We start from the raw sequence: 11,460 nt of genomic DNA on the forward strand, positions 1-11,460 counted from the left end.
ACGATAATGACTGGACTATACGTCTAATCACAACTGCGTGTTCACATCGAAAAAGTTTTTTCACTAGCGGTCAATTTAATCTAATGAAAATCAACCAAAAAAAGAGGGGATGGGTCGATGGATTGGTAAAAGAGGTTTGAGTGGAGGTAACGTGGGATGGTTGATGTTAGTTAAGATGGAGCCTCAAACTTTGACAATCGAGGAATCTGCCTGATTCCGTAGAAAGAAGGGACACCCTCTATCTCTTCCTTGGAAAGGAAAAAGGAAAACAAAGAAGAGACAAAACTTTTCAAAGGACCTCCCGGAAAATACAAGAATTCTTCAGGGTTGGAATCGGGGAAAGGGAAAGAGGGGGCTAAAATTCCAATTTCTCGAAGATGGAGGTTCCCACAAGCAAAAAGGGTCCTCGACCCACATGTCCATCGAGTGGTAAGAAAAGGCAGGCTTCCGTGAGCAGATTGCGGCTGCGAACTTCCCCTCTTACTTTTCGTATTTTCGGGAGTCAAAGGCGTTTGCGTGTGGGTGTTGAAGAGGGGTGGTGGCCTTAGGGTTTTTGTGGGGGGAGAAGAAGGAAGAGAGGAGAAACGTCAAAGGCTGCAATAATTGGTGCTTTTGATTATAAGATCTTGGTAAGTGAAAAATTCAAACGTCTAGGGTTCGGATGATCTCTTTTGCCTCTTTTTTTGCACGAGGCTTGTGTTTTCAAGATTGGCTTTAACCCTTTTAGGGTTTGCCCTTCTCTGAAGCATTTGGATTCCTTAACGTTTCATTGCACTGACTTTTATTGCATGTGTGCACACATGACCCATAAGGCGACGGTTGAGAGACAGAGAGAGTTAAAGCGGTGAGCCCATTTATGAGAAAGATAATGGGAAGTTTATGCTTGGAAGGCAAAGTAAACTTTAGATTAAAGAAGATTAGGAAAGAAGGTGCTCTTATTATTCTTGTTAATCGAAAGAAGGTGCGCTTATTCAAATTAGTTATCCAGCGGAAAAGCACTTGGTTGCAACCTCCCTACACTTGACCCCTTAGTTATTCGTGGCCTTACACTTAACCCCCTAAACGAAGAGCAAATTATTGGTCAGTATTCTATTTGTTAAGGGGGTGAAAATGCAATTTACAGAGAGGAGATGACGACAAAGATAGGTAGGGATCAAATAGGGAATTCGGACCATATTATCGCGTGATCAACGATCTTGTTTATCATTAAAGTTAAGAGATCACCAAAATGTTGTTCTCGACCTTATAATATGATGGTGCTAATCAATAATTTGCTTCATCAAAGTAAAATGCGTGGAATCGCTCATCACCAATACAGAAGATCATGTTCCTACGTAATTGACCCAACAACAAACATCATTAAGCCGATTTTATAATAGTGATAATGAGGTTTGGAGAGCAATTTACGGTAATAAAAGAAATTAAAACTCTTGCCTTTTCTTTTGGCCAATCATTTACGAATGATGCCTTGCCATGGCTTAGTGGGAGCTGCACCCGTGAAAGTGACCTTATTAATTATAAAAAACTGCAATAAATTAGCATTTCATAGAAGAGCTTGTTGAAGATGACAACTACAATCGATTAGGCTTTAAACAATTCTAGAAGTGACAAGCTGATCTCACCTTGTCGCAAAAGGCACCATGTTTCGAGGGTTGGTCATAAAATACTGCTCTACACCAATGATGACACATGTGTATTGTATTATCTTACTTGACGTGATCATATTTTATACTTAGTTACTTACATCCACCTGTTTGTATGTATATATATAAACGAAGCGACGCACATAGCTATAAAATTATATCGGATGCATCGCGGGACGGCGGAAACACGTCGTCATCGATTGGTCGGTCCATATATTTTACATCAAATAAACAACCAAGATGGTCAAACATTTCCGCAATTTAGTGAGCGGGCAACCTTAACAAGCAAGCCCGAAAGCTCAACGGGGATTGAGAACTTTCTAGAAAGGGGAAAACGGGGTCAGCAGGGGTTCAAAGTTGACTCATGAGTTGTTTAATGACGAAAAATACTAACTTTATGAGGTCATCATATGCTTTTTTTTTTATTTTTTAATTTCTTTCTCCTGTGGCTCATTGCCTTCTCGCTGAAGCTAACCCTTTTGTCAACCCCTAGAAGCAAAGACAAGGCAAATGACACATCGTATCCAACCCCAGGAAAGCAAGTATGAGCAAGGAGGGAATAAACAGGAAAGTATCTCAGGTTGGTGCTGAACTTCGTATTTCCACTAGCTACTTTCACAATGGAAAAAGGAAAAAGAAAATAGCTTTTTGTGAACTTAATATGTCGAAGATCTCGTTGAAACTTGCAGGGCAAATCATCGGGGAGCACGGTGCAACGAGCTTTCCACCGGCTGTTTTCTACTCCGTCCCTGATTGGACCGATCAGGTTACGATATACCAACCAGAAAATTGATCGAGGGACAACATAGCCATGTTTTAACCCTCAATATTATGCGTTTTACCTTAACGTCCCAGGTTAAGGTTGTTGGCGGACATCCATAATGATATAGCCATGGTTATTATCGTTAATGATTATGATAATACAGAAAACAAGAAATGGTTGGGAAAGGGAGTCCAAAGTGGGCTCCACGATAGGGGCGTAAAAAGAAGAAAACCGTCAGCCCGAAAGACTGAAGAGGCCAGCCCGACGTGGGCCTGTTGATAGCTTCAGTTCAGGCCGGCCCGACGTGGGCCTGTTTGAACGACGTTTAGTAAAATATCACTTATATCGTTCTAAAAATTAATAAATAAAAAATATTTTAATTATCCATGAAAATATTTAGACACAAATTGAAATTGATGTCGGTGATAAAGATATTTATAATTGATCAATTATTTCAAACGATACATACGAGCATTTATAAAAAACATTTTCTAAATTACATATTTTCCGTGAAACAGACGCTACAATTAAGATTAAAAACACCAAAAATGACATTGGAAAAAATTACCAACTCTGGACGCCCTGATGCAAGTCGTAAGCAAAGTAAGTAATTTGCTGAGAGTTGTCGAATCCCCAAAAATGCATCTTAAACAAAGCTTACCGGATTAAGGCGCAACGAAATGTGAGAATCTAAGAATCGTGATTTACCAGAATGCATAGAGTGCCAAAAAATTTGGACGAAGGTTGGCAACGATTTATCCAAAGTCATTTTTACAGGGTACAGATGAAAGTACTGCCCATCGTATACATAACAATGTCGCTTAGCTTTGTTGAACAAAACAACAACAACAACAACAACAACAAAATAATTCTGTCTTGTGATAAGACGGAGTTAATTTAAATTTTTGGAACTTCATCCGATCGAGACGAGTGGATTATTGGCAGCTTTGAATCTTTTAAACGAAAAGTCCAAGTTACAAGGACAACAGCATTTCGAACAATACCGGAAGCTGGCCCAGAATCGGCTTTGCCCTTCTTTCTTTCTGCACTCCTTTGCGTGTGAAAGCGTTGAATTGGTTCTTCTGCTTCGATGCTGATGCAACCATCAGAGCTTCGCAAAAATAGGTTTCCGTTTCTGCAGGTGCGCCGAGACGGCCTCTGTCAGGTCATCGGACAGAAGCATTGCGGAGTTCCAGGTGGCAACGTAGTCCAGCCCTTGATCTACACTCATGTCCCTGCTCGTTTGTAGCACGTCTTTGGTCCCAGTAATAGCCATAGGGGACTTGGAAGCAATCGCTGTGTGCAAAATAAAACTAACTTTTCTCAGAAAATGAGAACAGAACATTAGCGCCAGAAACTAGAATTAACTCCGCCTCCTTGAACGATTTACTGACGCAAGGAACTTTCCTAGCCCCGAATTCAATAGACAGTATTACCTGAAAGGAGGTTTTTTTATTTTCCACCTGCAACATGCTGTTATCTATTTCTACAGGGATATACTCAATGATGTGATGACCTCGATGCGAAATTTTTTTTCCTTACAACCTCGTTTAGCAACAAAAAGGTGCCCATCGCCGATTTGCAATTGAAAGGTAGTCAGCAATTTTAACAAAGAAAACCACTGACCAGGCATCTTCACTATACTGCCCTATGCACGCTCTATCCCAAACCAGTAAAAGTTCCAAGTGAGGGACAAATACACCCATCGGGCATGCATATAGAATGAAAAATACAGGTGGGTCGATTAGCCTTGAAGAAATGGATAAGTTGAGCCCTTCTAACCTAAATGGTAACTCTATCCTTCATTACACTCAGAGGATGTTAAGGAAGTCTAAAATTGGTGAACTGACGACAACCAATGTGAACTACACCCAAAACTCAGTTTGTCGGTTTATCGATTTGGTTTTGGTTTAACTAAACCATTCAACCATGTCCAACTTCAATCTTGGTTTGCTAATTCCCAAAACTGCTAAATAGATACCCTAAAATAGCCAAAGTTGATTTGGTCTTACTGAACTAATACAATTACTTTGGCACCACCGGGTTCAAACTCTATGAATGAAGAGCATGGTCTGCTCACCACTACAGGGGTCTATTGTGAAAAAAGAAAACCAAGATAAGATTGGGAACCTTCCAGACTTCGTTAGTTTGAAGCCATACTAATTGTTCTCCCATTGCTTCTCCCTTTTCGCTGCAAAACCAACAAATGCCTTCAATGGCTCCCAGCAGCCAAGTCCCAACCATCTCGTCAATACCTGATCCTTGTCACCACTATCTTTTCATTTGAATTATGTTACCTACTAATCCCACGCAGCTTTATAAAATTGTTGTACTCAATCTTTAGAACTGATCTCAAATTGGTTTCTTTTGTAGCGTCGAGTAAGTGCTTGAGATATGAATTCCACATAACTGGAACCACTCGAAATCACTACTTTAAAATTGTGCAGATATCCAATCCAAACCAACTCAAAATCCGCCAACAATATATCCAATAACCAAAAGTTTCAAGACTCAGACTACTGAAAAATCCCACCAAAATGCACAACCACGAAACCGGTATCTATTTAACTCTGATAGGAAACATAGAATCACACACAATGATGACTAATGCAATCAGTGAAACCTGCATATGGTAACTAGCATAAGAATTGTATTCCAGCTAAAAGCTAACTCCATTCGGTTTGAGAAACCAAGATACTAGAATCTGAAACTACTTACCCTCGGCGACGAGTCTCACTCCATCATCCAATTCCCGCTTCGACCCGAAAACCCCAGAAACCAGTCCCATCTCCTTCGCCTCCGAACCCGACATCCTCCGACCCGTCAAGGCCAGCTCCATCGCGTTCCCATACCCCACGATGCTCGGCAGCCTCTGCAACGTCCCGAGGTCGGCGGTTATCGCCAAGTCGACCTCCTTCACCGAGAAGAACGCGTCCCCCGTGCAATACCTCACGTCGCACGCCGTGACGATGTCGACGCCGCCCCCGACGCACGCCCCGTGGACGGCGGCGATCACCGGCTTACGGCACCGCTCGATGGCCGTGATCGCGTCCTGCATGGACTTGATCTCCCGGCGGAGCCGCTCCCCGGCACGGCCGCGGTCGGCGCCGGAGAGGGAGCGGGAGGAGATGGAGCGGAGGGCCGCGAGGTCGATGCCGGAGCAGAAGTGGTCGCCGGCGCCGGAGAGGACGACGACGAGGGCGTCGGGGTTGCGGTCGAGGGAGGAGAGGGCGAGGGGGAGCTCGGCGAAGGAGTCGAGGGAGAGGGCGTTGCGGGAGGAAGGTCGGTTGAGGCGGAGGTGGAAGACGGAGGAGTCGGGGCTTGTTTGGATGATTTCCAGGGTTTTGAACTTCTCCATTTTTCCGTCGGAGAAGACGGATCGGGAGAGACGAGGTTTCAGCTCAGGTCGGAGCTGAGAGAACTGAGAAGGGATGGGTAGCTAGTTTGTCCGTACTGTTCTTTGGGCCGGGCAAGGGCTGGGCCAGATTCGGGTCGGGTTTGCTAGAAATATGTATTGATATCTCGTGCAAAATGCTTACTTTGATTTAGGAGGAATTTCAACCTCGTAATATCCGGCCCAGCCCTTATAGAAAGTCAATTATGAAATTTCATTAACAATAATTTGTCCGTACTAGTTGGGAAAAAAACTGTTACTTCTAATCCCAATGGTGGAGCTATTTGGTTGGGGCGTCATAGGATATTCAGCTCACAAAGTTCGAATCCTACCCCCTGCGTGTAAATTATTCCGGGTTGGTGCCACCATCCACCTGCACAAAAGGTCCGAGCTTAACCGGTTCATAGGACTTTGAGATGTTTCATGGACTTCTGGGTGATCTATTAAGTTGATTAACGTACAAATTCTGTGTATCGGAATGAACTTAGTGAGCATGATGAAAACTTATATAATTAGATGCAATTAGCTCATGCCTGCGTGACTCCATTAACGTCACGTCAAAATTATAACAGATAGATGGTTGGTGGCATGACTAACTACTACGGAGAAACAAGAGTGATAAGAGAATTAGTTTAAACCGGTAGGGGAAATCAAAAGTGATGAAGGCTTCGTTTGGGAAGGGCTTTCCCAAGGCCTTGGGCCAAAATTTGGGGGTTTGGGAGGAAATTAATGAAGCCACATTCGGGAAAAGTCAGCCTTGAGAATGCGAAAAGCCCAAGGCAGATCCTAGGCTGCCTTGGGCTTTACAGCTTAATGAAAATTTTTAATTGCCTTTATTTTTTATATAAAAATTATAATTTTAACCCTTTTTAATTAGAGAGCCCTAGATTTACTCAAGCAGTGGCTCTCTTCAACCTGACTGGCCTCGGCCGCCTTAGGATCATGGGATCCTGGCAAATTGCCTGGGGTGGCGCGATCTAGGCGACAACCTCTTGGGCTTGTGCCACCCAAGAGTCGTCGCCTAGGCTCGCGCAACCCTAGGCCTCAACCTCAAACAAGGCTGCCAGCAACCAAATTTGGCTCGCCGGCGATACGAGCGAAAATGTATGAGATCTAAACAAACCAATAGTCCTTTACAAAGTTTCTCCCAACAGTATTTAAGTAAAGTTGCTCTTCATCATATTTCTAAAATACACTTTCCCAAATATTATTTGCATTTTGAAAAACCCCTTTCACCTAAAACCCTTTACATTTTCCCATAGACTTTCCACCAAAGTACAACCAGACACACCCGAAGATGGCTGCGAGATTTACAAACGACTCTCTAATTTTGCCGAGGCTAATAAAATTTCATTGATGTTAAGGTTCCGTTTGTTTCGCAAAAAATAAATTATTAAACAAAATATTTTCCAAATAACATTCTTTTGTATCGTGAGAAATAATTAATCAATGAAAAATAATTTCATTATCGACAACAGATTATGTATGAAAATTTTCGCATCCGATAAAATAAATTATTTATTCATGAAGTAATTGGTCAATAGAGAAAATTTTCATTTTGGACAATAATTTATGTCTCAATATTATCAAGAACGATAAAAATATAGTTCATTTATTCATTTTTATAAGCGACACACACCATCGTTTTTAGGGGGAAAAAACAGATCACTCGTTTTTTCACGAAGCTAAAGAAACGTAAATTTAAAATTTCAGCAAAAAAACATATATGTACAGACTAAAATATCTTTTAAAGAAGTTGCAAACAACTGTTCCCATCATCACTTCCTTAATTTTCCTCCTTCGAAGCCCTTAAATGCATAACGAAAAGGTGCCAACTAGGAAAAGTCATTAGGGAAGTAATAATCGATGGCTTACATCGAGCTTTTTCAAGTTTTAGGGTTAAGTTCCAGTGTTTCGTTTCATTTTGCATAAAAGGTTCAAGATTTAAGGTAATTATTCCTGTTCATTAAAGTATCTCATATATCTTATCTATGTAATTTTAACATGATGAGCATTCATGTTCATTAAAGTGTGTTATATCGCTTATCTATGGAGTTTTAACATGATTAATAATAGCTTATTTAGAGAAAAAGGTCATTAGAACTGGAATAACTTTTGTACAAAATTTTTGGCCGTATTAGAATTGGAATAACTTTTGTACAAAATTTTTCTCCGCATCACTTTCGTATCACATCGCAAAAAGAACTATCACTTAAGTACCTCCGATTTCGAAAAAAAAAAAAAAACCTCCAACACCGATGATAAATTCAGGAAAAAAGTCACATCAAGCTCTTTTTTAATCAAATATCAAATGCATACGTGGCTTAAAAAAATGAAAAGAAAGTCCAATGTGGACGATGATGTAGCATTTTATGTCAAAACGATGGAGTAGGCCCTCGAAGCCATTCGCTAGAGTGTTTTGTTTGTTGTTCTTGATGTCGAGAAGAAATCCGTTGCTAAGCTCGAGAGCTCTGATTTTATTTGAATTTGAAATATATTCGATTTCGTCTTGGTTTTGTTGACACGAACTTGAGTTGCTTTTGCTTATTCTCCTCTCTATGACAAGATATAGCTCTTAATTTTGCACCAAATTCGTCGTTTTGAATTAGGGTTTCAAGGAGAGTCGAACTTTGGGACAAATCAAGTATTCTTGCTAGGGTCTGAAGAAGAGGGAAATTCGGGGCCTTTCATGCTTAGTGATGTCATTTATGGGGCTTTTCATTGACTTTTGCCACATTGGTTTGTCGGCTAGCCACGTCAAGTCACTTCATTCCTTTCTTTATTATTGATTTTCAAGTTTTGCACGTGATCATCTAATTTTATATAGATTTTAAAACATGACTACGTCACATTCAGCTTCATTTTTGTCAAAATGTTCAGAACAATATATAGTCTCAACTAATTCGTGCATGGATGGGCTTAAGGTGTTAGGATTCGATACACAATAAAATTAAAGTAAAATGTAGAGCGATAAAGAGAAATCGAGAAGCGAGATTTTATCATGATTCACCTTAAAATAGGATTACGTTCAGCAAATGATTTAACTATAATTAGCGCATCGCACTCTTCGTTATATCACTTAATTACAAACGAAAAAAGTATATACAGCAGTAGCTATTTATAAGCCCAAACCCAAACTACTAATGAAAAAATTACGAGTTTAAATTATAAAAATCCTCTGGTTGTCAAGGAACGCTGCCCCCTTGAGATCTGCGTCGGGGCGGCTCTCCCGGACCACTGCTCGCTCAGTGTGGAGTGGAACTCATGTTTTTTCTTGTCGCACTGGAATATGAACCACACTTCAACATAAAGTACTCTCCAAAACTTTTATTGCGACCAGAACTATTGCACAATGTGGCACACGGAAGGATAAAACTATTAGAGACAATTAAGATATTTGTAATTGGCTTTTGATATATGTTAGAGAGAATTAGGATATTCCTTTTAATTCTTTATATTTCTTAGGGTTATGCATCTATCTTTCCAATAATTACTAATATCGTTATCAACGCCAATCCTCAACGTTGTCCTTATTATTCGATACTAGGAGTGTCAATGGTTCAATTTTTCAAGAAAATCGAACCAAAGCGAACTATTAGGAGGTAAGTTTGAACCGAACTAAATCTCACCCTGAAGTGAATATGAACCAAAACAAAAATCTAGTTCGGTTCGATTTGATTTTCGACTTCTTTTTTCCCTTTTTTATTTATTTTTCTTTCCTTTCTTTTGTTTTTTTTTTTTTTTTCCTTTTTCGGAGACTGAGGGCCGGTGACCTCCTCCTGTCCCTGACCGAGGCCCGCAAAGGGTTATAATATTTCTTTTGTAAATGGTGGAGATAATTAGGATATTTCTTTGATTATCTATATCTCTCATGGTTATGCATGCACATACTATTGTGCATTCTGACCTCGTCCACAAAGGGTTACAACTCCTCAGGCACTATGTCACAATGTTGATTGATACCTTTGTTTTTTGGTCGGCGTCATAGTTTTCGTGTTCTCCTCTGTGTCCAACACACAGCTAGATTTAGGTGGCCAGATCATTATGCTCTTTATCAACTTGTCTTGTTGATTTCCCGACTACCCATCGATGTGATGTTGTCTAGTTGTTTTTGCCATTAATCGACGTCTTCCACCTTTTTTCCTTGTGTTCAACACTCAGCCAATTTTGGAATAATGTTGGCCATATATTGGCTTCGTTATCGAAACAAGATGTTCATCGACCACAAGCTACGGTGCATCGTTAGCTGTATCTCGTGATCATTGATAGTTGTCATCCACGATCATCAATGAGCTTTTCTTTTTGTTTTCTTGTAATCGCCAATGATTAGCATAACGTAATTATTATTGGATCGCATAGCTCGTCGATATTTGATTCCGCCATTTCTCTTTGGCGAAATCAACTTTCCGTCGGTTAAATAACAGTCCAAACCAACTTCGCGTCGATTCTAAAAACTTAGTCATTTTCTATGTGTAAACAATAACTCTGGTCGATCATAATCGATATCACTTTTATCTCGGTAGCTTAGATAGTCATATGATAAAACCCATGAATGGACCGATCATGGGAACCCATTGAAGTACACAGAAAAATCACTTTATCCCTTGCGTGGGATTATCTAACTTTTGGCAAAAGCAAAATCTGCTCTCCAGATTCACGTTTTCCATATTAATCAGTTCGAAATTAGTGAACCGGCTCTGCGCGTCTCCATCAATCATCAGAGGCTGCCTGCCCCCTATTAACGCGAGAGAGAGCCTTGTACGCCGCGTCGAGAGGGGGTCGATGGAGGGATTTATACGTGGAAATAGTTTCCTTAACCTCCATCGAACTCACGATAAACATGCCAAATTAAGGCATGATGTGCCACGCACGACATGGACATCTGAACGATTTTTGGGAATGGCTAGGTTTTGAATCCGATCAAATCTCCTCGTACGCAACCGACCCACAATTACTCCATCTCTTTATTGATTTCGCAGGTTCTTGTGACACTAAAGGGGTCTTCTTAGGCTTGACATCTCCCCTCAATTTGAGCCAAAAGAAATTTCTTCATTTCTCTCTCCTTCCGAATCCCGATACCCTCGATTTCTAGTAAGAACGTCGTGTAGAGATGGCAATTCCCAACATGGCATGAGAATGCTAGAGTAATCGGTTCCCGATCCAGTCCAATTCCCCTCAAGAACCGGAAACCGAACAGGTTGTCCGGGTTCCAGGAACCGAGAACGGGACTGGGACTGACGGTCCCAAGAACCGGTCTGGTTCCTGGGTGATTCCATTGGACCGGTAACATGTTAGAAAAAAAAAATGCACCATTCTTGCTCGTGGAGCATTCTCTTTTCACGATCATTCTCTTTCCACGTTTGTTCTAATTGCAAGTTAAGATATTAGTTCCAAGTTTTTTTTTTTGGGTCAAATATTAATTCCAAGTTTCAGGTCCCAAAGTTCAAACATTTCGGATTGCAATTTGGATTGCTATCGAAAGGTTCACAACCTTTTTACAGTAGCACAGGTCGGAATCAACTAAATTGCAGCCACAAGTGACATCGAAGGTAGAAAGGCAAAGATTAAGGGCATGGAAAAATATAAAATGTAACTCAAAGGGGATTAGCAAAACAAAATCATCAATTGAGCACGTCAATGGTTTATGCACTCCCCATAGG

The 11,460-nt window shown here is 40.7% G+C and overlaps 1 protein-coding gene across 1 annotated transcript; it reads right to left on the bottom strand.

The window, feature by feature from the left end:
* Window positions 1–3,146: 3,146 nt before the first annotated feature.
* On the bottom strand, window positions 3,147–5,841 carry LOC115738983 (delta(3,5)-Delta(2,4)-dienoyl-CoA isomerase, peroxisomal). Its single transcript, XM_030671818.2, has 2 exons — window positions 5,125–5,841; window positions 3,147–3,702 (listed from the first exon to the last, which is right to left on the bottom strand). Exons 1-2 carry the CDS (start codon window positions 5,762–5,764, stop codon window positions 3,512–3,514), a joined length of 831 nt encoding a protein of 276 aa, XP_030527678.1. The 5' UTR covers window positions 5,765–5,841; the 3' UTR covers window positions 3,147–3,511.
* Window positions 5,842–11,460: the final 5,619 nt, after the last annotated feature.

Source organism: Rhodamnia argentea, chromosome 1 (assembly GCF_020921035.1).
Source record: "Rhodamnia argentea isolate NSW1041297 chromosome 1, ASM2092103v1, whole genome shotgun sequence".
Lineage (NCBI taxonomy): Eukaryota > Viridiplantae > Streptophyta > Magnoliopsida > Myrtales > Myrtaceae > Rhodamnia > Rhodamnia argentea.

Excerpts from the sequence above, each read along its gene's own strand:
- LOC115738983 (XM_030671818.2), bottom strand. The coding sequence starts at position 5,764 with ATGGAGAAGTTCAAAACCCTGGAAATCATCCAAACAAGCCCCGACTCC. Across the intron at positions 3,703-5,124 it reads AGTGAGACTCGTCGCCGAGG|CGATTGCTTCCAAGTCCCCT; the intron begins GTAAGTAGTTTC and ends TTTTGCACACAG.